The 27,802-nt window shown below is 42.5% G+C and overlaps 2 protein-coding genes across 6 annotated transcripts; both read right to left on the reverse strand.

Annotated features, from left to right (window-relative positions):
• Positions 1 to 663: 663 nt before the first annotated feature.
• TBPL1 (TATA-box binding protein like 1) lies at positions 664 to 14,938 on the reverse strand. Of its 5 annotated transcripts, none has more exons than XM_021540666.2 (8): positions 14,780 to 14,938; positions 10,435 to 10,497; positions 8,940 to 9,126; positions 8,222 to 8,304; positions 7,266 to 7,329; positions 5,408 to 5,511; positions 5,214 to 5,308; positions 664 to 2,355 (listed from the first exon to the last, which is right to left on the reverse strand). In XM_021540666.2, exons 3-8 carry the CDS (start codon positions 9,072 to 9,074, stop codon positions 2,285 to 2,287), a joined length of 552 nt encoding a protein of 183 aa, XP_021396341.1. In that variant the 5' UTR covers positions 9,075 to 9,126; positions 10,435 to 10,497; positions 14,780 to 14,938; the 3' UTR covers positions 664 to 2,284. The 5 variants fall into 5 exon arrangements, with proteins under 5 accessions (XP_021396341.1, XP_021396339.1, XP_021396337.1 ...); XM_021540664.2 differs by lacking the exon at positions 14,780 to 14,938 and adding an exon at positions 14,628 to 14,723 and having other exon boundaries at positions 10,435 to 10,510; XM_021540662.2 differs by lacking the exon at positions 10,435 to 10,497.
• A 10,395-nt stretch (positions 14,939 to 25,333) lies between these two features.
• TCF21 (transcription factor 21) lies at positions 25,334 to 27,520 on the reverse strand. Its single transcript, XM_021540558.2, has 2 exons — positions 27,050 to 27,520; positions 25,334 to 25,457 (listed from the first exon to the last, which is right to left on the reverse strand). The coding sequence occupies exons 1-2, from the start codon at positions 27,497 to 27,499 to the stop codon at positions 25,368 to 25,370; spliced, it is 540 nt and encodes a 179-aa protein (XP_021396233.1). The 5' UTR covers positions 27,500 to 27,520; the 3' UTR covers positions 25,334 to 25,367.
• Between the last annotated feature and the right edge of the window lie 282 nt (positions 27,521 to 27,802).

Genomic DNA, 27,802 nt, shown 5'->3' on the forward strand with positions numbered 1-27,802 from the left:
AAGGTAACCTATAAGAACCATGGAGAGGGCATGTAGTGACAGGACAAGGAGGAGGAGCTTTAAACTAAAAGAAGGTAAGTTTAGATTAGGTATAAGGAAGAAATTCTTTACTGTGAAGATAGTGAACACTGGAACAGGTTGCCTGGAGTCGTGGCTGCTCCATCCTTGGATGTGTTAAAGGCCAGGTTGGATGGAGCTCTGAGCAATCTGTTCTAGTGGAAGGTGTCCCTGCCCACAGCAGGGGGGTTGGAACTAGATGATCTTGAAGGTCCCTTCTAACCCAAAACATTCTCTGACACCTACACAGAGTTCTAAAAGGCCTTTATGAACGTACCACTTACAACTTACAGCAAAGTTTTCTTTTGTTTTGTTCTGAGGGATCTGGTGAAGCATTTCCCATACTACTCCTTCCTTCACATACTTTCTGCACAGTCACTATGGACAGCCTCAAGTTCTACGCCACCCTCTCAGGCAGATGAAATCCGTCATGCCAGGCCTTTGCTTCCTCCAGCTGTTCTTTCACCTTTCTTTGGAAGCTGTGATTTCTAGTACAGTAACAGCTCAGTTTACTATTTTTAGTACCCCCTAGGACTGAATGTTACCTGCAGCACACAAGAGCAGTATTACATTTCTCTTCAGTGAGATAGGGAAAAAAGACATACATGCATTTATACATATTTATTGTATCTTTTTAAAAGTAGCATTTGCAGTTACTTTTAAGCATTCACCTCTCTTCTTCTTCAAATGTGCACTTACTGAAAGAAACATCTACTGGCTTCCAAGTCCAAGATTAATACCAATAATAATACATGCCAGAATCAAGCTTCACTGCTTGTTGGCAGCTCCTGTCATCAAAACAGCATACAGTAAGAAGAGTGTAGAAAAGGTCTGTGTTAATCATTCAGCAATAGGCTGGGGCTGGATTAGAGTGACCACAACATCTTCTCCAGTTGAAGCACAACAATTTTCCTGAAGTTCACATTTAATTTTTTTTTCTTTTGCATTGAGTAGGTGGACAAGGCAGTTGTTTTTTCTACAGTAGCTTCGTAAGTTGATAATGTAATTAAGCTATCAGAAAGCGTCCAAGGTAGGGCCAAAAGGATGGTGAAGGGTCTGGAGGGGAAGCCTTATGAGGGGCTGAGGTCACTTGGTTTGTTCAGCTTGGAGGAGACTGAGGAGAGACCTCATTGTGGTCTTCAACATCCTCACGAGGGGAAGCAGAAGGGCAGGTACCGATCTCTTCACTCTCGTGACCAGTGAGAGGACTTGAGGAAACAGCGTGAAGCTGAGTCAGAGGAGGTTTAGGATTGGTATCAGGAAAAAGTTTTTCACCCAGAGGGTGGTTGGGCACAGGAACAGGCTCCCCTGGGAAGTGGTGACAGCACCAGCCTGACAGAGTTCGAGAAGCGTTTGGACACTGCTCTCAGGCACAGGGTGTGACTCTTGGGGTGTCATGTACAGGGCCAGGAGTTGGACTCGGTGATCCTGATGGCTTCCTTCCAACTCAGCGCATTCTGCAATTCATCTACAGAAAAACACTTGCTATAGACATTTATATTTAGAAATGTCTTCTCTTCATGTAACAACAAGAAAATACTTGAAGTCTGGCATGTAGTTAAGAGAACTGGGAACAAACCAAATTTCATTGTCAGATAAACATACGTTAACTACTATAGATTTCAATCTAGCCCAAGCACGAAGTTTTACACATACTACAAACAGAAACAGAAGGTATCAGCAAAAGACTATTCTTACATTGTTTCAAATTAATTTGCAACTATACAATTTTAATTGTAATATAAAAAGGGAAGGAATATAACAGAACAGGTATGAAGAGAAATATTTTCCAAATTTTTATTTGTGCACATTCATCAGGTGAAAAAGATAACTTTTACAGCTTCTTTGGTGCCCAATATTCAGCATACAAAAATGTAAAAGACTATTCACAAATAAAACACAAGCTCAAGCTAAAAAAAATGTCTTAAAGGTAGTGCACATCGTGACAGCTTTGCTTATGAATACACAGAAATTACTGCAAAAATAAATATAATGTCTTTTTAAAAGCAGCAATTTCATAACTTGTAAACTTCTGTTTTTACAATACAGCACTGTTAAGAGTAAAATCCAAAAGAACTGGAGTCTATACTGTGGCCATGAGCAAGTAGGAGTCTGTATTCCTCTGCTGTAGTTGGTCCAGTTTTCCTTTTTGCTTTTAGTCCAATGTGCAGCAGTCTTTGAAGGTGCTTGGTTAGGGAACCTAACCATCAAGTGGTGAATTAAAAATTTATTTCCTGCTTTCAAACACGAATGGATAAATCTGTTCCACAGCACTGGCAACAGCCTTTACATTTGGCCCTGAGACACAGTTTAAAAAAAGAAAAAAAAGAAGGCAGTAGGAAGAGAAAATTCAAGGAATCAGAAATTAAAACAACAGTACCTTTAAAAAAAGCTTAATATTATTAACAATCACAACTTCATACCACAGACAATAACAAGTTCTCCCCAATTTCTCCTAACTTAACAGTTTTTCTCTGAACACTTTTCATGTGAAAGTCTTTTCTTGTAAATCTGCAAGATGTTCTACATTTGTCAATGGATAGATTACAATTAAATAATACTGTAATTTAATTTCATAACAGCTTGGCTGATTTTCAATTTACTGGTTTAAATAGCCCAGAGAAGAGGCTGAGTGGCTGAGGTAAAATAAGTTCTTTTACTTATGTCAACCTTCTAGGAATTTATTTCTTCAAGCCTAGCCACTTACTGCTCTTGCTTTAAAAACCTACCAACAAAGCTACTGTTAAATAATGCTGGATTTAACTGAAGTACATTTCAAGTGAGATTATTTTAGGTTTGAAAATTATAGACTTGCAAATAGCTTCATCACTGATCTCAGGACAAAACCTGGAAGTCAGAGAATGGTTTGATCATCTCAGGAAGAAGGTTATCTAACATGATCTGTGAGCATCCAGGCAAAGAAAAGGAAAAATGACCTAGCAGTGTTTGCTGGTGGTACTAGATCACTTTACGCAATGATAAAGTAAGATTGCAAATAAGTGAACAGTAACAGGGTGGAAGATATTAATTCTGGATAGAAGCTTGGTGATGCAGGTAAAGGAGAACAGCAATTTCTCATATGCTCTGATGAGTAGGAACTCAAAGTTTTTGTAACTCCACTTCAGACTTCAAAAGTTTCTTCCAAGTATAGAGAACTGTTCAAAATTACTCCCAAAAACAATAACTTAGGCATAAGTTACTTAACTAATTATTGTTTTACATGCTCAGTCAGAAAGCAAATGGACAAGAATAGGATTCTTCCTGTATTTTCAAACTGGTTGAGTGAAGCATTCAGCTACAACAAGCCTAGTGAAAGATACCCGTCTTCTGGGCAGATACTGTACCCTCCTTAAATTTGGCTGCTATTAGAAAAGAAAGTTCTCAGGAAAGGAGAAGCCTTCAAAAAGTGAAAATATGAGTAGGCAAATAGTTCCAGCAAAAAAATGCCACTCTCTCTAGGGCTGAAGAGATGTAAAATCTGGATCACCATTCTAGGGCATATAAGAGAAGGAAAAAACAAAACAAAACAACACAACTGCCCTCATTTTTCATTTCAGAGTCAAAGAAACAATAGTTCTCTCTATTACATGCTAGTGATTTTTATTATCTTTTACGAAAGTAAAAAAATCTTCTTATACTTGTCTCATGAAAAGAACTCACCTTCATGGGTTTTTTGTAACATTTCTAATTATGTATCTCAAAATTCTCTGAGGAAGAGGTATTACAAGTACTAGTACTACAGAAACATGAATCTTTAAAAGAAAGTTCATCTGAACACACTTGAGAAGGAGTGCACTATGGCTGAAAAGTAATTTAAATAATTTTTAGAATAAGAAGCATAATGCTCAGGACACTTTTTTCCTCTAGAAGAGAGGCAAAGCAGAAGCCTAGAAAATCAATAGAGGTCCGAGTTAATTTTTCAAACTCACTGCTACAACTAAACTAGAAGGATGCAAAACTTCTATGTTTACCATATTTACCTTCCTATTTGAAAGGAAAATTCTAAAAATATGGAAGTGATTTTCTAAGCAATGAAGTAATAAGAATCTTACAGAGAAGCTGAATCTCGTTAGGAGGCTGACAAGATATGCTGAGAACTTTTTATTACTGCAGTGATACTAAGGCTTCTTATTTATTTTAAATCTAGTTTACTAGTTTTGTCTAAACCAGTTGCACTGTTCTGAACATATACTGCAATCCTGAAATATTTTTTAGCTCTTCATTTTTAGATTACTGAACCTGATGTAAGTTTATCTTCTTTAGAAAACACTGCTTCCAGTATCTTGTTGGAAATGTTCTGCATAAACATAGGCATTTGTTAAGCAATTAAGATGTGAAAATAAAAAAAAACCTTACCCAGCTTCTGAACCAGTAGCTGAGCTCTAACAACTGCAAGACATAATTGTTGCTAAAGTGATACAAAATGATTTTCTTTGGTTTTGTAGCATTTTAACATATATTCTCTGAAAACCTGACTTCTTGTACATGGACACTGGTGGTGGACATCTCACAAGCAAACAGAAAACAAAATGAAAAATGAAAATGATGAAGAAAGAAGAAAAAAAATGGCTGGCCTCTCCAAGACCCAGGACAACCATGTCTCTGACTACATGGGAAAAATCACTAGTGCCTGTGATTGAGTGGTGGTTCTCTTAGCTGAGCTTTAATAGAAGAGAGCACAAGTCTGTAGAACTACAAATATTGGTCAGGTTCATTTATGACAAAAAGCTATACTATCCTATGAGTTTCCATAAATCTGAAGTTTGGAAATATGTATATATGAAACGGATGTTAATGCTAAATGCAGTGCAGTTAACATCTCTAAAAATGGAAGCAAAAAGGAGGAAAATTGAAATATTTAAATAAAAAAATAATTACCTGCATTCTTAAGTGCTATCTTACTTTTGGTTTCATTAAAAAAAAACAGACTGTGTACATCCAGTCTAACTAATTTTTTGAACCGCCCAATAATAATACTTTCCCTACAACTCTTCTGGCACTTTCACTCAAAAACAAACTAGGTGCTAGCACAGGGAAGCTAAATCCTTTCAACATTATCTTTTGACTGTTTTAAACATCTTGCTTTCCCAAACCTACTGGCTCTAAAGTTAATTATTCCCAACAAGTTAAATATTTATTTTTTGACATTAAAATACCTGTAACTGTGATACTGCCTGTGGAAAAAATCTGTAAGGTAGCTCTGAGAGATTTTATTCTGTAACACACGGCAGGATGAAGTTCTGGTTCATAACTAGAAAACAAAATGAAAAGTAAAAAAGAGAGATCTAGAACTGAAAAATAAAAGCTTAAGAAGTATTCCAGAACTAAAATTCTTTAAAATCCTACATACCTCGCATGAGGTCTGTTATTCTTTGTAAATTCTGGCAATCTGATCTCAAAGGGCATGTTGCACACTGCTAAAACATTCACAACTTTAAAATCTGTGAAAATTACCTTTTCAAAAGAGATAGAAAAAAAGACATTAGAAATTTACAGCAAGTCAGATGCATGGGTTGCAAAAAAAAAAAAAAAAAAAAAAAAGAAGACAAGGCTACTACTTAGAATATTTTGATGACTCAAAATTAGAATCTTAAGACTGATGCTTTTCTAATAGGCATTTAAAGAGTACTTAATGGACTCAGAATATTTACATTATCCATCTGTGGTGGAGTATCTGCTGAACTGAGTTGCATCATGGTCACTACAGCAGTATGGTTATAGTACAGTTTAAGGATGAGACACAGAAACAACTCAAACTGCTGTATTAAACACCTGCCCACTGAAAAGAAACTAAATTTAACAGCTCATGGAACATCAAAGTAAACAGAGAAAAGGCTTAAATATTGTTGTGAACTTCTTTAACGCCTTGTTGCTACATACCATTTGTATTAAAGCTAAGAATAAGGAAAAAGGTAACAACAGTTTTGCTTTAAATGTCCAGTGGCCAGTAGCAAACTGGTTTCCAACTCTGTAACTTTCTGAAACCCAACTTAAACGATTTCAATAACTTTTCAGTTATTCTCTACCACAGATACTTTAGATGACAACAAAACAGCCAACAGACAACTGCTATACAAAGAATCTGCACTGCTGACATAACAGCATTGGCAATGTCACTAGAGAAACTTTCGCACATTTTCTGAGGTTGCCTAAACTTTAAATGGCTGCTCTTCTTCAATCTACACTTTTTAGAAAGATATTAGAAAGATAATTGGAAAGATAGTTAGAAAGATAACTAGAAACATAACTAGAAAGAAGCAACTTAGCCTTAAATCAACTTAATATTCAAAATATAAACTGCTCACTTTATGACAAAACTTGGTGTGTCCATCCTGGAAGTACTGTGCACCTCATTGACTTAACATTCCATTCCAACTTAAAAGGACTGGGTCCAAGTACACATTTGTGACAGTAGTAGTGTACACTTATGCTGCAGTCTGATGCAGCATTACCAGCATAGGCTGTCACCACTGCCTTTATGCACTATAATCAAAAGTAGTCTTTCTCTGAAAATGACAGCTACTGTGTCTATTTAATTGTCTGTCCATAAATTGAACCTGTGTGTAAACAGCACAATAGACTATCAGGAAGTTTTAGAGCACCAAATGGTGTAATTTTAAGTGGTTCATGTTGCTGTTTTTCAACCCTTACTATGAAACGCAAGTGGTGTTTCTGACTGGTAATGTTAACCCAAAACAAGATAAAAGAGGGAGTTCCCTGTCCTAAGTTTGTTATTTGGCATATTTCCAGCTGTGCAACATGACAGCACAGAAGCACTTTTCTTCCTTTTTATTTAATTTAAGAAGCTTAAACTTGCCCTTATTCAGATGAAAATGTATCTGCTATTCCATTAGAAATGAATGAAAATTATGTTCAAATTACAATATTTGAACATTACAACATTTTCCAAAGAAATCTTTTGAGATATTGTAAATTCTAAGACATATCTGTTCATATCTTAAACAAATTATGCTGCTCATTATCCAGTGAAGAAGCACTGCTCTGAGCTGCCAAGCAAAACTCAAATCCACAAAACAGAACAGCTTCTCTTTAACCAGCATCTGGAAAATGTATTTGGACACAAAAGGGCCATTTGTGTGAAAACACGTTAACTACTAAACCATTATGCTCCCTCTTCTTTGTTTCTTTCTAAAAAATGAACTATCAGCATTGCTTGAGTCATGCAAGTCCCTTCTCATCAGAGTTACCTGAAAACCTAGTTTCTGTAGACTACGAGCTAGTCGTCTGGCACCAAATTTAGCTTCTTCTTCACTATAAAGAAAGAAAAGGATCTAGTGTTAGCTAGATTGTGCACACACACACACACCACAATAGCTACTCAGACTAAAAAAGGAACCATTATATAATGTAGCACATCAACCATGATCTCATGGACAGCCTTCACTCCATCCTGCTCTAAGTATTACATTTTAACTAGATAGACATTCCAATGGAGTCCTTCATGCCCTGTTTGCAGAGTATCTTGGCACTTGGCTCAAGCTGAAGTGAGAGACATGTTTTAATCATACATCATTTTAAGTACCCTTAACAGATAAATAAGATCGTGGGTAGTCTGGAGTTAACATCCGGAACAATCCTCTTTAATTTTGGAACACAGATCAGACACAGAAAGTATGCAAATTTACTATTTTGCCTTACCTTTCCCTTACTTTGAAATGCAGACATATCTTAAAGGAATTCAGCTCTTAAGAGTTTAGTGTCAGATGTCTCTGAACTGAGAGTCTGCTTTTGCATCTTTCCAATCCCTCAACACTGTAAAACTTGATTAAATTCAGGTAGGGTTTTGTGAAAAAATAAGGAGATATCCTCAGGAAAGGTCATCCCTTCCCAAGTCTTAACTTCCAGCTAAACACACAGAATTCTTAAAGGCTTCTCAAATCTCTTTAGGATTTTCTTAACAAGGCAGTTTTCCCTGCTGCTCTCCCAAGAAGGCTAAACTGTTGTTGATCAAGATTTCAAAAGCCTCAGACAAACACTTCACATAGAAAACTTCCTCCCAAATACATAGCTTGACAAAGATCTACATGTGATCCAGTGTGAACCAATTTAAGCAGCAGCAATTACCACCTCTTCTTCATTTACAATGCTGTATTTTAAAATACACAAGGATTTAGAGCTAGAGAAAGAATCTTCATGAACTCACCTTGTGGCTCCTGTGCAAATAACTTTTCCTGAGGACCAAATTGTGGCCGTAATCCTAGGTTTCCTAAGCTTCATTAAAACCTTCTAAAAAAGAAAAGTAGAAAAATTGGAAATTAGCAATAAGTCAATTTCATACTAGAAAAAAAAATTACGTGTTATCCAAATCAACTAAAGTTACACTAAAACTCCCTCTAGTTTTGATAGGCTTGAACTGGTCCTTCATCTCTTTCAATAATTAAAAAGCCTAGCTCCTGAGAAAAGCAAAATAACCATGAAATAGCCAATGATTCAGTGTACACAAAATAGATTAAATTAAGGTATTTTTCACTAAATAAAAAGCTGAAAACCACAAGCACCATGCTGATTTTTTTTTTTTTTCTTATTACAGTGATTTGACATTGCTGACTCCGTATCAAGATATATTTTCTTGAAACAGTCATCAAATTTTGGGAGCCAAAACAGACCCTGAGGTATAACAGGCCTCATCACAAACCTTGTACCCAATATTCACCTCACCAAGTGCTGTCTCCTGAGACAGCATTTCATCACTTCCATTTCTGTACAAGTAATGTAGTAGTAAATAAATACCTACAGCAAGAGAAATAGAGAAAGGAAATTCTGCTTTTCTCTATCCACCATACACAGGTATTAGGCTGAAGAATGTTTAGCTTAAGGAACATTTCTAAAAACAGATAATTGAGGTATGCTGAATCTCTTACCCCAACGTCACGCTTGTATATCACATTTGCTCCCTCTAATGCAATCTTCCTCAAGTTTAAATGACATCTTGTTCTAAAAACACACACTACATTTGTGATTAAAATGTCCAGTGCAACATCACTGTCCGCATCCATTGGGGTGATTTACAACTCAGTTTTCCCACTAGCTCACCACGAAGATCACATCCTGAGAAGCAAAAATGATAAAATTAAACATACAAATAGAAAATTGCCTCTTAATGCCATTGTATACATTTTCCCCTTAAACGATACAAGAAGCAGAAATTCACTACACTCTGACTCATTTAACAATGTGAGGGGAGGGGGAGGTCTGCATCCTTTGTGCCAGAAAATAGGACGTAACTTGTTCAAAGCTGTGTTAACAGTAATGAAGTGCATATACATATATATATATAAGAGTATTTTAAATTGCCAGTTAAATATGGTACAAGTCTCACTAAGTATATTAAGACACTGTAAGGATTAGTGAAACTTCTTCCATAGCTCCAGTGGATAATCTTTCCTCAGCTTGTTTGAGGATGTCATTAGACACCTCAGGAAAATACATTTCTCTGACTGCTGAAGCAGATAATTCTGAACAGTTTGACATTTGTGTTGGAATGGATGAGCCTATGAATAACTTTGAACTAACACTGGTCACACAAACTGCAGTCTGTAGACAGCCTGCTACCACAGCTTTCCCATCTTCATCCAGCACTCTTGGTCTATCTCTCCCAATAACAGTTCAAACCAAACTACACAAAATGACCTGGTGGCAGCAGCAGCCTGGGCTGACTATCTGCACTGCAGGCATTGTACGGGCAGAATGAGATGGAATGTTCCTGAGGAAAAGCACAGGTAAATCTGATGGCACACATGCATTGCAAACCTAAGGCACCCAGGAAGCATCCAGGCTGCCTGTGCTCATCCTCACACACCCCTCAGCTGGGAAAGAGAATCCTAAAACCAGCAGCTGGGCTACCACTCATCCCAGCCCAAGAACACACCACATCTCTTCTGTAACCACACAAAGCCAAGACAGCAGGCATCTCAAATAGATCTCAGGTGAAGAAATGAGAGGGGACAAGAGCAAGATCATTGGTATACAGTGAAAAGGACTTACATAAACCTTTTAGCAATATTTCATCCAAAATAAAAAGGAAAGCAAAAAACAAAATCAAAGAAAAACGGTCACATATGTGCAATGCTCCACATGGTCATTGCCATGAAGAAGCAGGACACTATGCATCAAGACCAATAACATACCTATCAGACTATGATTTATTTATATCACTTTCAATGTTTTTGCCTTATGTTCTATATTATAAATCTTCAAGATATAATAACATTAATGCTATTCTCAGTATTTTCACCTGACTATGCCTTCCTAAACATCATGACATAGTCTGTAATGGAGAACTCAAGGTACATCTTTGACTACCACTCACTGACAACACAGAAGTAACAAACTACATGGCAGATGTGCACAACTTACTGCATCAGTTACTGTGGTGGTTACTGCTTACTCTGCAGCGTGTTCCATGCTGAAAGAATTATTCTGTAATTGTTGGCTTGTCCAATATAAGAGAAGGCAAGATGGATGATAACACAGAAAAGAGATGAAGAAACAGCAAGAGGAAAACAGAAAAACCAAAGGTTACATGTGGGGGTGGAGGGAATGCAGGCAAAGAAGAGAACAAACAGTAACTAATTAGTACTCCCAGATCCTTTTGTAAATCTTTTTTATTGAAACAAAAATTACATGAATCCTCAAAGTCAGATATTACTTATCCCATCTGGTTTTGATGGACTACTACAGATTGGGAAAGTAATTTATGGCACCAGATCCAAAGATAGCACATGTGTAGATTTTGAATGGCATGCAGGCAGGGCCAGAACGGAGCTGGAACCCGTGGCATCTTCAGAGTGACATTTGTTTTCTACCCTGGCTCCAACTCCTGACTCTTACTGGAACCCAGGAAAGATTGTCAACAAGATACCTCTAATCAGCAGCATCTCCCAATTATCAGCATGCATCCTCTGGCACACTTAGCCTCTACATTCTGAAACACCAGAGTTGCGCGTAACACCACTGAAAGGCTGCTAACACCTAAGCAACCATAGGATTGTATGGTAATGTCCCCATAAAACATGGCTTATCTTTAAAAGATCCAGGGAGAAAAGTCACATGCTCATTCAGAACAAAGGAAAAAGTTGTTGAAAAGGGAGGAAAATTACAATTTAAAAGGAAAAGATCTATTATTAAGGCAAAAAGGCGGCTGTGGAGCTGTCAGTAAGGATGTTTTCAGCTATTACAATGTATCTTGGTTAGAAGTACAACCTACTTGCATAGATACTAAGAGAAGAAAAATTACAGAGATTACAGTGGTGTGTCTCCATTTTAATTGGCCATGCTCTGAAAGCTCAAGACAACAGATACTAAGTGAGGGGCTTTTACAATTTGAAATTGTATATAATATGTCAGTGGTTTTGAACACAGCCATTTCTATTAAATATGAATAAATAAATAAATAAATAAATAAATATAAATACAATGTTAAAACTCTTCCAAGGTATGGTTTGGAAAGATTGGGTAAACCAAAAGGTTTCTAGGCTTGGATACTTGTGATCAAGCAGTAAGCAAGCATTAACATATCACAATCTTTGACTTAAGCATTAATTTTAATGTCTCACACCTTACTTACAACAAAGGAAAAAATAATCTACAGAGAAGATGTCATGTTACCTTCCTGTCAGAAGCCTTAAACAACTTCAAATTCAGAGGAACCATGAGAAGAAAAGCAACTTAAACTTTCTTAAAAAATAAAAATACATGGATCACATAAAAAAAAAATCTAACATATTTGCAAAAAAGGTCTAACAATGTCTAAGAAAGAAAGATGTTGCTCTTATTTACACATATCTCCAGCAAGCATGACCAGCTGGAACATTCTGATCCTCCTCTTTCCCAGCTGTCTCTTGTATTCTCTGCTATTCATACACACTACAGTAGCACTGTCTGTTATTTCCCAAAACCTGAATTTCTGTATTTCCATATCTTTTATGCAAAATCGGGAAAATAGTGCTCCTTACTTATAAGACTATTTATATTCCATACTTATGCAGTTCACTTGCAGAACAGAGGTTGAGTAGAAACCAAACATCAGGTTCTTTCCAGTTCTGGATTTGCAAATGCTTAAGTTGATTTTATTGAGCTCAGCATAGGTTTTGTTGATTAATTTTGCCCTTCAAGTTGTCTCATCTGAACTGTAGAATTTTGGCACTCTAGATCTCATTTCTAAAATGATGTTTAGCCAGCTAATGCTAATTTAATAATTCAATAATAAATTTGAAAGTAATTTGCCTACATGTACAGCATTTCTTTTAGATTATGTACTTCATTTGCCTTTCTCCAACAGAAGAAACTAGCTAACGTTGATTTCAAACTGTTTTGTGCCAGCTTAATACAATCTACCCTGGCAGAGGAAACAAGCTGAAATACATCTCTGTAGAAATTTGAATTATTTTGTATCAGGGAAATTTTAGAGCATTGTTCTTTCTTTTCAACATAGATTTCAGGGATGTATCTGGAATATTACCCCAAGAGAAAAAAAAAAAAAAAGGAAAAAAGAGTAAATAGATTAAGCATGATAACACAAAAATAAAAACAACAGCAAAAGCTAATGCAAGGATATTTGACACTGTAATGTAGCCTACACTGAAACCAGAAAAACTCCACAGAATAAGAAATACTTCAGAGGGAGGAATGAACACGCAAGTTCTTAAAGCATTACCTCTATATCCACTGTTAGAATCACAGACGTACTATTTTAGATACTCTATAAACACACGTGAAGACAAAACACCCTGCACGGAAATCTTACAATCTTAAAAAAGCCAGCAGTCTGTCTTCAGAAAGTTCCAAACCAACCATGTACCATCATCAAAGAAAAAGGAAAGGCACTTGGGATGGGGTATATAAACAAAGTATTATTTTAAGCTCTTGACTACCTTTGATCCAAGAAACTCAGAGCTATAAAGGTAGATGGGGGATATGTAAGAATGGTTATGTTAATGTCAGAACAGTTTAATAAACACCTTTATCACCATCAGCCTAAGTATAAGCAACTTTTACTGGTTATTTTTAACCTTTCTCCAAAGCAGTTCACAGACTGACCAACTTCACAAACAATTCCAACAGCCCAGCTGAAAGGATACCGGTCACTGCTGTGTCAGTGGACATTTGTCAAACTAAGGCCTGAAAGGCATTTTTGAAGAAGTTAACATGAACCTCTACAGGACGTTTCCATATGAGAATGGAGAATAAATAAAGCCTGCCAGGAATGGAGAGAGATGATTACATCCTTCCACTGAAGATGTACTTTTAAAGATTTTTGTTCAGCCCCTCAGGAAACAGGTCCACATGAAATGCTGGAGGTGACACACCTCTGAAATCTGCTTGAATCCTTAGACACAGTAAGGTCACAGTGGCTGCTGAATGACTCCCTGAAAACAAGAGCAACATAGTGACTATTGTCTGTGCAGAACATCCTCTGCTCCAAACAACTTTCTTAGTTCCAGCCATTGTGCTGGTGGTGCATGCTTTTACTTTCAGTTGCAATAGCAAGTTAAACTGTGCCTAAAGCAAAAGGCCATCTTGAAGCTACTATTCTCACCTTTCAGGATTTGCAGTCATGACTATATTTTGGGGGAGAAAATTTTCAAATATGTGCAAAACCATTGTCAAAGCAGGGATTTGTTCAATTAGATCCATACACTGAATGATAATACCAGCTATATCATAAGCAAGTAGCACATCAGTCCTGCTCTTGGATAAGCCTACTGTACCTCCGTAGGGTCGTCCAACACAAATAAATCCATTTGCAAGAATAAAACCAAAGAGCATATAGAGCAAGACAAGAAAGCATATTTTAAATAATTAATTGCACGCCATTTCCCTCAGATCTTTCTCTCATCAAAAGGCCCATTCATATTCAAAGCAAGATGCAGCTGAACTCAAGTTTGTGCCACCTTTCCTTTAGAACATCCAGGAACGCCAAGCACTAAGAAGAATCATTTCTGTCTTTATAATTCGTGGAAAAATCATCCTAAGTACGACAAAAGTCTGAACCAACAAGTTCGGTGGCCATTCCAACATGATGAAATGTCCCAAGAAAAGTAAAAATGTTTAGCTGCAACAAAATATTTTAAGGCAACGGGTAAGCCTCTCACTCCCTCCCAGTCAAACATTTTTACCATTTGCGCGTCCCAGCGGAGAAGCACGAGTACCCTTCCTATTCCCTCTGCTGGGAATCTCACCCAAAGCCCTATATGCGCCATCGTCACAACGCTCTGGTCAACAGCCATTTCTTCTCCCCCCTCAACCCCAGCCCGAAACTTGCGCGGCCAGCACGGCACAAACAAAGCGCAGGCAGCGAGGCGGCCTGGCCACGCCGAGCTCCGCCGCTCGGCAGCGCCGGCCGGTGCGGGCACGGGCCGCCACAAAGCCCTCGGGGCCGGGCGCGGGCCGGCCGGGCTGCTCCCGTTCCCCCGGAGGATGCCCTGCCCCTTCCTCCCTCTGCATGCCCCGCGGCCCCGGCCGCGCACGCCCTGCCGCCCGGGCGCGACCGGCACCGCGGCGGGAGGCACCGGCAGGGCCGCGGCCAGGCCCCGCGCCGCCTCCCTCACCTCGGCCGGGCAGGGGCGGCGGCGAAGGGACGGGACGCGGGGCTCAGCGGCGGCGGCGGCTCCGGCCGGGCCCGCGGAGCCGAGACGGCGGCGAGGGGGAGGAGGAGGAGGAGGAGGAGGAGCGCGGCCCGTCGGCGGGCGGCGGCCGTTACCGTGCGGGCGGGCGGCGGTCGGGGCGGGGCAGGGCGCAGCGCTGTGGCGGTCAGTGGGTGCCGGTCGCCCGGCGGCGTTCCGGGTGTTGGGCCGACTCCCCGCGACAATAAACATCCCCCAGCGCCGCGGGCATAGACGCGGCGCGGCAGAGCGGCCGCCGGAAGTGGCGGCGGCGGGAGGGAGGAGGAGGGGACTGAGGGGCCGCGCTTGCAGCGCTTCCGCTGTCGTCCGCCGCCCCCGGAGCCGCGGAACGCCCCGGGACGGGCCCGCGCCGAGTCGGAAAGGACCGCAGCGGGTTGTCTGCTCCGACCGCCCTGCTCACGCAGGGCCGCCCGGAGCACCCGGCACAGCACTGTGTCCAGCCGGTTCTTGAGCGTCTCCGGTGAGGGAGGCTCCACAACCTCCTCGGACAGTCTGTTCCAGTGCGCGGTCAGCCGCACAATAAAGAAGTTCTTCCTCGTGTTCAGCTAGAGCTGCCTGTGCATCGGTTTTTGCCATTGTCTCGTGTCCTAAAGGTTGTAAAACTGATAACAGGCTCCAGCTCGACCCCGCCCGAGGCAGCGCGTTTGCCGGCGAAGCCGCCGGGGAGCCGATGCGGTGTTCGGCTCAGGTGCTGTGAACACTGGCCCGCCAGTCTCTGTGGGTGCTGCCCTTGGCCCCTTCAGCTTGCTGCAGCTGCGCCAAGTCCCTTTTGCTTTCTGCCTGGCGGCTCCACACACGCTCTGGCTGAACCGAGCGGTCAGCCGGGGTCTGACGGAGCCAGCAGCTGCCAGTATTGCAGCTCCGTACGTGCATGTTGCACTGCAGCAGGACTGGTCACTGCGTGGTGCACGCTGAGAGGGCAGACAGGACTGGACATGAGGACACAGTGTGAGTGCCTGGATGACACTGGTTGTCGGTTCTGACAGTCCTTTAAATCTGGCACTGTTCCACCTGTGCTGTCTGTAGGCAGTAGAGCCTGCGATGAACTACCTTTCAGCTACGCTTACATTTTCTCTTGGGAAAGCTGTTGCGCTTTGCATGGGAGCCCAGGAATGTGCCTGCAGTGTGGCCCATTAAGGACTCACCACCCAGACTGATGAATGAAACAGATGTCAAGTGGACTTCAAATTTAGAAAGAATATCGGTCTTTATATGAAAATTATATAATTGTATATTTATATGGGTATTCACTGAATTCAGCGTATTCACTGAATTGAAAATTTCCTGAAATTGAGGTTCTGTAACTATGTACTCTGCTTATGTGACGTGGTAGCAAAATAGCTTTAATTAGGATAGAATGAACAGTATGAAATTTAAATTTTGAATTCTTTAGAGTTGGTGTATTCTGCTAGATTCAGTTTAATACTTGAAATGCATAACTAGGTTCGCTTGTCAAAAATAAATGTTTCAAGTTCTCTCTTCAAATCATCTGCGAGGACATGGTTTGGCTCTCCCGTTCCCAGGCTAGTTGCACGCCGGCGTGGGGCAGCGCTGCCACCCTGTGGCTTCTTGCAGACACTGATCTCCCGCCTTCGGCTGAGCACAGGCAAGCAAGGCATGGTTTTGGAAAACAGGATTCTGAATTTACCGTAGTTCAGCGACTCTGCACAGTATCTCCAGCATTTTTACAGAGTGCCTTAAGGCTGGTTTTGTTCTTTATGGGCTTCAGGCTCTGAGTCATTACAATTACACAGCCGAGGTGGGGTAGAGTTGCTGTGATGTCTTCACTCTGACAGTTCTTTCAGATTCTGGATGGCTGTATCACAACAGATGCTGATTTATTTTTTTCTGAATAGCTGATCACATCGGCGAGTTATGAAGGAAATCTTTATAAACCCTGATTTTGCTTGAATTTTGATTAAGCTTATGTTTTTTTTCAGCATAACCTTAAAGGTCTACAGAAATTCAAAACAAAATGTCTGCAAGCACACACTACCTCTGTCTCCACACGCTTGCTCTTTTCTGGGTATAACTTTTTCTAGCACATATTCCTCACAATAGTGCAGTCATTCATGGATGTTAAGAAAATTATTTTTGCTGGTGAAGAGATTAACCCTAATAATTTCAAAGCTTTGACTGCTTTGTCAGCCTGAGCTTTTCCTGTTTAGACTAGCACGTGTTTAGAAGATTGCATCTTTAGATATAAATTTTGAAAATGTGCAAATATAAGCAAGTAGCTATGATCGCATAAACGTGGAATGCAAATAAGGTGATTTGGCACCTACTGAATTTGACTTGGAAGTTTATCAGTTTTGCTGCAATTTTATTCTATACCTATATAGTTTACAAAACTGGTTGTCCTCTCCTTGCCTTCTTTTCCTGGTCTCCATTCCTCCATGCAACTCTAACTTGGCTGCATGTCTTCCTCCACCAGTATGACTGAGATGCCAAGGATCTGGATCTTCATGAGGTTCTAACTTACCAGATGCTGTATGACATCAGACAGGGAAGGCAAAGAGGCCATTTCTGATGCTGTCACTTCCTTACTACGTGATTTAATTCCCCTGTGTCTTTATTTTGCAATCACTTGTTTGGGAAATAAAGAGGAGATGGAGATGTGGGGAGGGTGTTTCCTGCGTTTGGACATTCTGCAGCATGGAATCGTGGGCTACTTGGGGCTATCAGTAAGAGTGCAGTAAAAACAAGGTAACTGAACTTTATTTAGGACACTGCACATGTTTTTTGTTCCGTAATTACAGCAGTGAGACATACACTTTCACTATGTGGTTATTCAGCTGTATCTTCAGGTTTCTGTAAAAGGAAATCACTCTTCAGACTGAAGCAAATGCTTGGTTATCTGTTTTTTTTTCTATTTTTACAGGATTAACATTCAATCATATAAGATCCTGTGCAAGGCAGACTATGGGAAAGTGTAGGGGGAAGAGAAGAAAGCTGGATGACCCCCTGAGGCAGCCCACAATGAAGGCTGGCTGGATAGTTTTATGCAGCTATGTTGTAAATGCTGTGGTGTCTTGAGTGGAAGACTGCATTAAAGTATTCGTGTTTGAAAAGGAAGTATCCGGGAGCAACCAGTGTCATGGATATTCTGTGGAAATGACCTTGTGTGAAATGGTCATCAGCTGTAAACATGATACTGCATGTTAATTATGAGACATCTCTAGCTGGCAGCCATCGGGGAATGTGCAAGATGTCAGTCAGGGAGGGAATCCTTTGCTCCAGGGCTTAGTTTATCAGGTGAAACAGTAAACTCAGCTGTGCCTTCTCACACCTCTCTGATGATGTACAGTATGATAACTCATGCCAGCTCTGTTGAACAGTTACCTCCCTGCTGTAAGTGGCACTTATACCAGCTCCACAATATTCAAATGTTGTTTAATTTTACAATATGTATTATTTTTTATGTTTGTTTATAGAAGATATAAATATAGCTACTACATAGTATGTAAATATTTATGTTACATTTTTATATCGTGTATATATTTATTGCATAGTGCGTATATCTGTGTATTGCATAATATATATTGCTAGGTATACTTTTAAATATAAAATAAGCATATTAAGAAAATGGCAATGAAGTACCTCAACATAAAAGTCAAACTATCAGAATGAGACTTCTCTTTAGTAAACTTTACAATAATTTAATACATATCTGTAGTTTCAGCCTCTATGACTAAATGGTATTTACAGATTATGCATGCTGACTTCTGTTGGCAGTAAGAGAGAAGTGTGGTGGAAGTGGAATCAGAAGACTGAGTATGAGGGAAATGAGGAAGAAAAATTTGTGGGAATATAGTAACATTGGTTCCTCAGCAACTTCTCTGTAGTGCTGTGTCTATCTGTAGCCCTCTATCTGAGGGTGCTGGCCTCTGCTCCCCCTGTCCAGCTTGCTTCTTACCCCAGCAGAACAATGTTAAGTACACCTACTGCTTCCCATGGATTTAAGTAGAGGAATATCTCAATTCCAGATCTTGGAATGAGGTTAACTTCATGCTAATTAGCAATGGTGAGAAAGAGATACTATGATGGCATATATTCAAATGTTGATGTCAGGCAAATCACAACTCAGGTAGAAAAGGTACTGCAGAGTTAGGTAACAAATGAACAGAGGTTTTCAATGTTGTAATTTAGGGTATAATATTGTTTAAATCTCATGTTATGTTTGTTCTTGAACTTGGTCTCTTGCTCCTAGTGATCTTTAGTCTTCATATATATTAGTTATGAGATTCAAGTAACAAAGAAGGTCCCCATGAAGAATTTTTGGCCCATAAAAGAAGAAAGCAGTTTGATCTAGAAAACAAGTGAGAAGAGCATGAGACTGAGGTGAGACAAAGGCATCAAGTATCTCAATTGCTGTAGCTTCTAAGGCTGCAGTGACACTGATAAATAAAACAAGGCTGAGGCTTATCTTTCTTTGTGCTTCGGTTTTAGCAAGGTCCTTGCTATGCCTTTGGCCTGTCTGACTTTTTCTCAGAAAGTATCCAAGCATGGTTTTGGGGTATCATATGCTGGGGACTGGTCTTCACTTTTGGTGAGTAGAATAAAACTCAGTTCTGTGTGAATGTGTCCCCAGCCACAGCACCGGCTGTTGGAGGCAGAGCATGGTCCCTAGCCTGGTTTATCTATTCTAGTAAGTGATACAGATATAGATATCCAGCCTGAGAGGATTACTCCCCACACCTTACTGATTTCTATCTTTGTACTGAGTTCAAAGAGCAAACGTCCCTGCTGATTTCAGTGTGCCTAGGAGAACAGCCCACGGGTTTGTGCACCAGAAAAGCTGGTGCAAGCCTATTCAAAGTTCAGTGTGAGCCTTCAGCCAGTCATTTGTCATCTCTTTTTCTTCCCATCTGTATAATGATAGCAGCCTCCTGTAGAAAAACATTTGGTCATGAGGGGACAGCCAAATGCTGCAAGATGACTCCTGTCTTCTGTGTACTGTGTGTATGGACTCTGAGATGCCAAGAGCGTAAAAATCCCTATGTAAGAAAAAAACAACATGTTATCAGCGAGGAAGAATTGTTCCCATTCTGTTCACTTTGGCCATCAAAAAGCATCACAGGAAACAGGATGCTACAGTAAGAGGCCGTGCTGACACTTCGATTGCCTGTCCCACATGATGGTTTTTGCCTCTTCCCTGACAGGGGAGGGAAGTGCTGCTGGAGCAGCCTGGGAAACCATCCAGGGACAGTTATCTGTGTGAGCACATCCCTGGGAACGGTCTCTGCCTGTGCCCACTCCTCCTCCCCTGCTGCTGCCGTGCAGGCTCTCACAGATGTTCCTCCCAGGAAAAGGCAGCTGCAGCTCTCAACCTCCTGGTTTCCATCTCCCCGGTGGTCTGGCTCCACCCGTCTGTGATGGAGCTGCTGATAGTACCTCCCTTCCTGAACCCATCCTGCTGCAAAGACAGAGCTGTAGTGATCAGAAGAAGAGGAGTTGTGCTATGCCTTTTTCTCACTTTCTTCATGTATCCTGGCTTTGTAGCTATACCCTTGCTTTCCTTCCATAGTGTTTCTGATCCTTGTTTCTTAAACAACTTGTAAACAACCAAGAGAAGACTCAAGACTGTAGATAATCCGTATTTACAGTTGGATATGGTCTAATAATTTACACAACAGCCTGAGGTCTAAATAAGGATTGGGGTTTTTTCTTTGCTGAAAGAAACGACCTCTTAAAATTTAAAGTGAAGGAAGGATTTGCACTGGTTTTTATTTTCTTGCTTTTGTTATGAACTTTTCTTTCCTTGCAAGGAGGCTTTGAGGATGGTGTAATTGAGTGTACGCATGTGCGTTGGCTTAAAAACGCATTTCATCTGTTTACAAGTTTCAGTTTAAGGGCAAAACCCTAAGGCAAGAAAATGCGTCATGCCTGGACTGTTGTGACCCTAGGGTATGTCCGTGCCACATTTGGGAAATGGGATGGACCTACTCAAAGTCAGTTTTATACTCCGAGACACCAGTGTCTGAAGTGAAACCAGTTACTTGCAGAACTTTGCTGATTTTGCAGTCTGCTAGCAACACTCCTTCAAATGTAACACATGGCTTTTCCCCATCCTTCCTGGAGATAACTTTTAGGTCGAACTTGTGGCATCTCAGAATTGCAGAAATTTCCCCAGTCATAACACATCAGTAGCTTTGCAGCGCGAGTGAGAGAAAAATGCCATTATTACTGGTTGTGCCACTTCCCATCCATGAACTATGCTGGGCTGAAGAGCATGAAACAATCTGTGGCTGAATAGTGAGCACAAGATGGTATTTACCCTGTGGGCCTGCATTTGGTAGCACAGTCTTAATATGGGAATAGTCAGCTCTACATGGGCCAGCAATGAACACAAACAATTTGAATCTGACTGTTGGGAGAAATTCTGTATGGAGGATTTTTCAGGTGTATATATACATGGTAATTACAAAATGCTTGGTTGTTTACTGCTACAAATTTCAATTTCATTGAAATAAAAATTTGTGTCAATGTAATTGAAATTTCTTTTGTAATCCTGTCCCTTTGGGAGACCGTGAGTGCTAATCTGCATTCAGATATTCAGACAAAAATTAAAATATCCATCAATTTTATCAGATTATACCCTCCACTTGTGCATCAGATATGTGTAAGTTTTGTTCTCTTTTAGGAAGTTTATAACTTGCAATTAGCTAATGTATTTTGCATATTTTATTTTTTTTAACTACAAATTATAATGAGAGCAAATGACAAGAGGGCTTTGGCAAAATTTGCCTTTTGAAAAATATATGTGATTTGTTAAGAGGAGGCAAGTTTTTCAGGCAAACGCAACTGAGGAGTTACAAATACATCAAGCAAAACTGTGCTTATCATTATGTCCAGGATTCAAACCAGCTTCCCTACAGAAGAAACCACACGGATTTTCTGTGTCTTTTATTTTCTGAGGTGAGCTGTGAATTTTGACCTCGGAGTCACTTTAAAGAATAGGCTATCTTGCACATGTTCTCCTTATGCACCTTGATGTTTGAGGGCACGACCAGCAGTGTGGCCTCACTGCCCCAGTCAGCACCCAGAGCAGCATGGCATTTTGCAGGTGTCTGCAAAGTGGATTTCTTACTATACCGATGCTTCAAGCTGGCAGATTTCCATCCCAGTGAGAGAACAAGATAAGCCTAAAAGGTATTTTCTTTAAGATCTTACAGACTGTGAAAGCTTCTGCGAAGGAGCACAATGTCAGTATCAAACCCAGAAGCCTGAGCACTGAGTCAGCACTGCAAATAAAGGATTTGCTAGTCTCTAGCTGAATTGAAAAACGGTCATGAAGTAGCTGGGTTGAAACTGGTTTCTTTACAAAGAAACAAAGAAACAAATACTAGTATTAAAATCAAATGGAACTAAACTGCTTTTATAGAGGTCTTATCTTAAAACATGTAGGTCCATAAGCAAGTTTTCTATGAACTTGTGTCCTGTGACTGAAGGAGCATTTGGAGCTGCATCTACAGCTGACACTCTGCTCTATATGCTCTGTTATCCAATAAAGGCTGAGCTCATGTTGAAACCCTTCCTTCAGCTGCAAAATTTATAGACTTTTTCTTTACTCAGCTGCCTGCTTTCACACACACAGAGAAATATTAAAAATTATAGTAACTTATCTTTGAGACCTCTGTCAAATCTAGCTGAAATCAGGCAATGAGTTCAAACATTACTAGGAGGGAATGTATACAGACACTCACACAGCTGCATCTACATCCCTGTAGATACAAAAAGATAAACCAAGTCAACCTTTTTTTTCCACATGAAAAAGGGGTATAAGTATATTTTGGTAAATAATAAAATGCATCACTTTGTACAGAAAAGCAAGAAAGCAAACAAAATATTTCCTTAAAGTAATTGACATCAATATTTAAACCTGTTCCCTCTTTTCCTTAGCACATTTGCAAGTTCCTGTCAAAAGTACAAATGGCTTCAGTCAGACTAAACATACATTTTCTGTTTGCAAATATTTTGCGGTATAATTGCACTCAGCAGCAGGGTAGAATAATTTCATTCACCATTCTCTTGAAGTGCGTAGTAGAACTCTTAATTCTAAGAAACTTGGGCTGTTGAAGCCAGCTGCCAGCACTGTTCCATTGCTGTCAGGTCAGTGGACCAGGAGTTCCCAGCCACATAAATTACTCTGGAAAATATGTTCGTTATCTTCAAAATTGAGATAAAGCCACTAATTGTTTTACAGTCAGAATAAAGTCATTATTTACCTTTCTCTATGCTGCTGGTTGCTTTTGTTAGTTTCTTGCTGCTTTTTGTTTCCTTGTTGGTGAACTGTTGCTCAGAGGCAAGGGCTGAGGAAGGTGCAGGATACTCGAGGAATAGTTTAGTCCCCAAGAGACTTGCAATGAAGATTGCTAGATAAAACGAACAGCAGTACGAGCAATGGTGTCTACTGCTGGTATGTGCACGGTAAGCATCTTCAGCACTTACTGTTCCTGCAGCTTTTGGCACATGGTTACAGCTGTGTTCCTCACTTTTCACGGGGTACCATTATATGCCTCCCTTCACTTTCTTCAGTGTTGTATTTCAAGTGACAAATGAATACTGCATATGGTTAATTAGCTGAGTGCAGTTAGCAAGAATTGCAAGACAGGGTGGTAAAGAAGTGTGTGTTAGAATATTCAGAATTTAACTCAACTTTATGCATATCTCAGATGCATGTCAATTTCTGGTTTTTAGAACTAAATCAGCACCTTGCTATGAGTCTTGACCAGGCATTAGTTAGTATGGATTTAAGTTGAGATTTTGAGTAGTTAAATCCAATGGTTAGTGCCAATTCAGTGGGTAAATTTAGAAGTTTAAATATGCATTTGCTGTATCAGTGACCTGCACGCAATTTAACGCCGGAGACATCTATTCTGTCACCCTTTAACAGACCAGCAATTCTCACTGAATTTTCCAGTGCCTGTGGCAAAGAAATCAGCAAATCAATCTGTTCAGCTGTGGTTACCAGAGCAGCTCATCTCTTGAGCAAAAGCTGTGGCTGTTCAGGGTCTGTGTGTGGCTGCGAAGTCGGTCAAGGAAGTGTGTGTAAGTGCGCATCTCACTTGGCAAAGTCCTGTCCACAACAGTGAGGTTGTGCACGGTTAGGCTGGGCACAGAGGTCCGCTCTTAACTGTGTGCCATGGAGATAAAGCTGCACAAAAGTGAAATTAAACAGCTCTCCCCTTCACAACCATTAGGATGATACAGCATGTCCTGGCCCTTTTCATAATGAGGGCCGAGATGTTTGCACAGCCCTCGGTTCACAGCGAGTTGCTTTAATTAAAGCTAACCTAGCCCACGCATGAACCCGACTGGTGAATTTGGGTCGCCTGGAGGACGCGCCACCTCGTCCAGTTATCTCGGGGGAAAGTGGGGGATGAGAATTAACACAATCCAGGCTGCACGGATGCCCGAGGCAGCTCAAAACCGGCCTGCGGGGATACCCAGAGGAGGGTGGTCCCCGCGCTGCCTCTGGCCGTGCCCCAGGCCCTGCCGCCGGCCCCCTCAACTAGCGGGGACGGAGGGCTTGGTCCGGGGGACGGCCCTGCAGCCCCTGCCACCCCTCTCCTGCTTTCGACAAGAAAGTACCCAGGTATCAAACGGAACCGAGGGTTGGTATTGAAAGAGCAAGTGAGGCGGAAATTTAAAGCCCCTGTGCTAATAATAACAGTATAAATAACCGAAGACATCTTGTAAACAGTGCGGTCATAACCCTGAAACATTAAACAGCGCGGTGGGATCTGGCGCATCAGCTGCCGGCGTCCGCTGCCGGTGCAGGGGGAGCGCCCCGCACTCCTGTTTATCTCAGCCTCATCTCCCACGGGTGCGCTGATCGATAGAGAGGAGATGTTTAAGTTAAAAATTCCCGGCGCTGAGGACCGACTGTACTTCATCAATAGATCACTGTTCCTGTCCCCGCGGAGCGGAGCGGCCAGAGCGGCGGGGGCGGCTCCCGCAGCGCCCGGGCACCGGGCTGCGGAGCCGGGCTGGGCTCCCGCGGCGAGCTGCGGACCCAGTCTCTCCCTCCCCCAGGGCTGTGCTCCAGGTCTTTAGCTCCGGGGAAGCAGACCTCCTGTGACCCGGGGCAGAGAGGCGGGATCCCCGCAGCGCGGCCGCTTCGTGGAGCGGCGAGCCGGCGGAGGCTCAGTCCTTCCCCCGCCGAGCCCGAGAGCCTCAAACCAACACGTAACACCGCTCCGTGTTCAGTACAAAGGAAGGTTTATTCACAGAAATAGAGCAGAATCTGATTGAAGAAAATATATCTATATATCTTTAGGGTGAATTACTTCATAGAGATGACTGTCAAAGTCAGTTTTTCTAGGCATCTACATATTTCACAGGTCTCAGACAAAAGATACACACGGGGTAGGTTTTGTTTGATCTCTGTCTTTTCTCTAGTAGCTCTTGAACCAGCAAGGCTGTGGTTGCAGGACACTCGACTGTACACGCATTTAATAAAGTTAAATAGAGTCGGGATCTCTCGGGGTGGATGGAGTCTTTGCTAGGGCATATTTGGTCTCCTCTGCGCCGGGAAAGCGGGTCTCCCCGTGGCTCTGCCCGGGGCCCGGGGCAGCGGCGGGGCCGCGGCGGGTCCCTGGCCGCGCCGCTGCCCGCTCCACGGCCGCGCCGGGACGGACGCTGCTGGCCCGGCCGCGGGGCTCAGGATGCCGTCGGGCCGCACAAGCGGTTTGTGTTCACCACTTCTTTCAGGTCACTCTCGGGTTTGCCGGCTACCATAAAAGGCCAAGTCTGTAGCCAGGAAAAGACACGAGTGGGAAGGAGGTTACACATGGAGAAATGCACATTGCAACGCTCACAGCGCCAGCGGGTTCGGCTCGGGAGCGTCCGAGGGGACCGAGCCCGGCATTCCCCACCGGAGTCTGCTTCGGGCAGCGTTCAGCGGGGCTCAGGCGGGGGAAGTTGCCGCTGGCTTCGGCAAGGACCCTTTTGCTTTTCCCCGGCAGCTGATGCCGCTTTGCCTCACAGCCCCGGCGGTCCCCACCGGGCGTCCTCGGGGCGGCGAAGCCCGTCTGATACGCGGCAGAAGGGAAAAAGGAGCCGCCTGGCTCCGGTACATTTGTATGCCCCCGACATAATCGCCGCGGGCACCCCTCGCGTTTGGTCGAGACCGACGTGGGGGCTCCGACCTGCGGGAGCCGCCTCACGCCTCGCTGCGCTACCCCGGGCGCAGGAGATGCCTGGGGCCCCCGCAGCCCCCGGCCGCTCTCCCTGGCCTCCCGTGGCTTGGGGAGCATGTTTTGGTGTGCCTCTGTGCAGAAGAGGAGGGAGGTTATATCTATATTGGGTGCTGGTTTTGTTTTATTTGTTTTCCTATGTTGTTGCGCTGAGGATCTTGTTTTTTATCAAAAATTATCTCCCAGGCCCTTAGCAGCTGACACAGCGGGTAACGTACTTTCCCCCAGCATCCAGAGCTCAAAAGCAGAGCCTGACCTCAGTGAAATGTCCCCAGCTCCCCTCTGTGATCCATTTATGAGTCAGGGTCTGCACGTGTGGGCAGTGTAAAGGCTGTATGTCTAAAAAGAGCCCTGGCAGATCTTGATTACCCCTGGTTTACATAATTCGTATATATTTTTATATATAAAAATATGGAAACTGGATATTTCTGGTGGCCGGGTATGGTCGGGAGATCCAGGGCTGCTTGAGAAAACTTTATGTGGTGGGAGAAGCAGGAGGGACACCACGCAGCCCAAGGAGAAGCATTGTGGAGTGTGCCTGGGGCAAACACTCTCTCTGGGGAGTCTGCATTGGTACTTATTTCTCCTCTGCCAGTTTACAGGTATAGGAGAAATTTTCTGGACTTGGAAAACCTGAGTGGTTGAGCACAGAACCCCAAAAGTCCTATCTTTAAAAAGCTAGGGCTTGGGGACAGTATTGTGTCAGGAGACATTGGGGTAGAGACACAGGATAAGAATAAATCCTGGGTCCTTCCTCAAACACACTTTTTTCTACCCAAATTCCTATACCTGCCCACTTGCAGGTAGAAAGCTGCCATCAACCCTCTGTGGTTTCTCAGTTGTTTTTGGGGCAGTAAAGTGTAAAGCCTGCCCCTGCTTATTTGTAGCCAGCGTGGCTGCCTGTCTCCTGGGAGGGATTGCTAGGAACAGCAGAGGGGGCCTAGGAGGCTTGTTGCTCAAGGCACAGGGCAGCAGGGCAGCTGTGAGCCTGTCCCCTTGTACAGCACCACTTTCCACCCCGCTGGCACCAGGCTGTCTGTGAGAAGCACAGCAAAGGTTTGTCCCCACACATGCCCCGTGCCAGCTCCTCGCCCACCTCTCCCCATGCACACCCACAGTGCCTGTCCTCGGCGGACTCTGACTTACCAAGTTGACTGGGTGGATGTAGCCGTTCTCATACTTGTCATTGGCCAGGATCTGCCTCAGGTGAGCAATGTAGCTGGAGGCCAACCTCAAGGTGTCCAGTTTGGAAAGTTTGGTGTCTGGGGGCACCCAGGGTAAGGTGGTCTTAAGCCTGGAGAAGGCTTTGCTAAGAACTCTCATCCTCGCCCTCTCCCTGGCGTTGGCAGCATTTCTCTGTACCTGCTTTCCCTCCTGGCTCACTCCATTTAAAGGGCTCTTCTTGGGGGGAGCTTTTTTCCTCTTGCCCGAGGCCCCTCTCCCCTTCTGAGGGGAACCATTCTCGCCATTGGATCCCTCCTCGTTGCTCTCGGTGGACGCCCCAAACTCTTTGTTGGTATCCATTTTCAGGCCATCGCACTCCAGCATCTCCACCTCCTGCAGATCTTCCACATCACTGAGGGACCCAGTGGACATGGTCTGGAAGATGCCAAATGACCAGCAGGAAAGGGGGGAGGGGGGGAAAGACGGGCAGCTCCTCAAATCTATTTCAAGGCGGCGGAGGAGAGAAAGGGTGCCAGTATTTTCCTCCTCTTCCCTCCCCGCCCAGGACTAAGGCACAATACCAGTCCAGAGAGGATCCCCGCCCTCCCGCCCCCCAACCCCGCTTTGCCTGTGTTTGAGGGAGGGAGTGAGATTGTGTGAGAGAGGGAGAGAGAGAGGGAGAGAGAAAGCCGAGGAATTTAGTGAGGACACTAGTAATTTATCTGGGGGATAAGA

This window comes from Lonchura striata, chromosome 3 (genome assembly GCF_046129695.1).
Source record: "Lonchura striata isolate bLonStr1 chromosome 3, bLonStr1.mat, whole genome shotgun sequence".
Classification (NCBI taxonomy): Eukaryota; Metazoa; Chordata; class Aves; order Passeriformes; family Estrildidae; genus Lonchura; species Lonchura striata.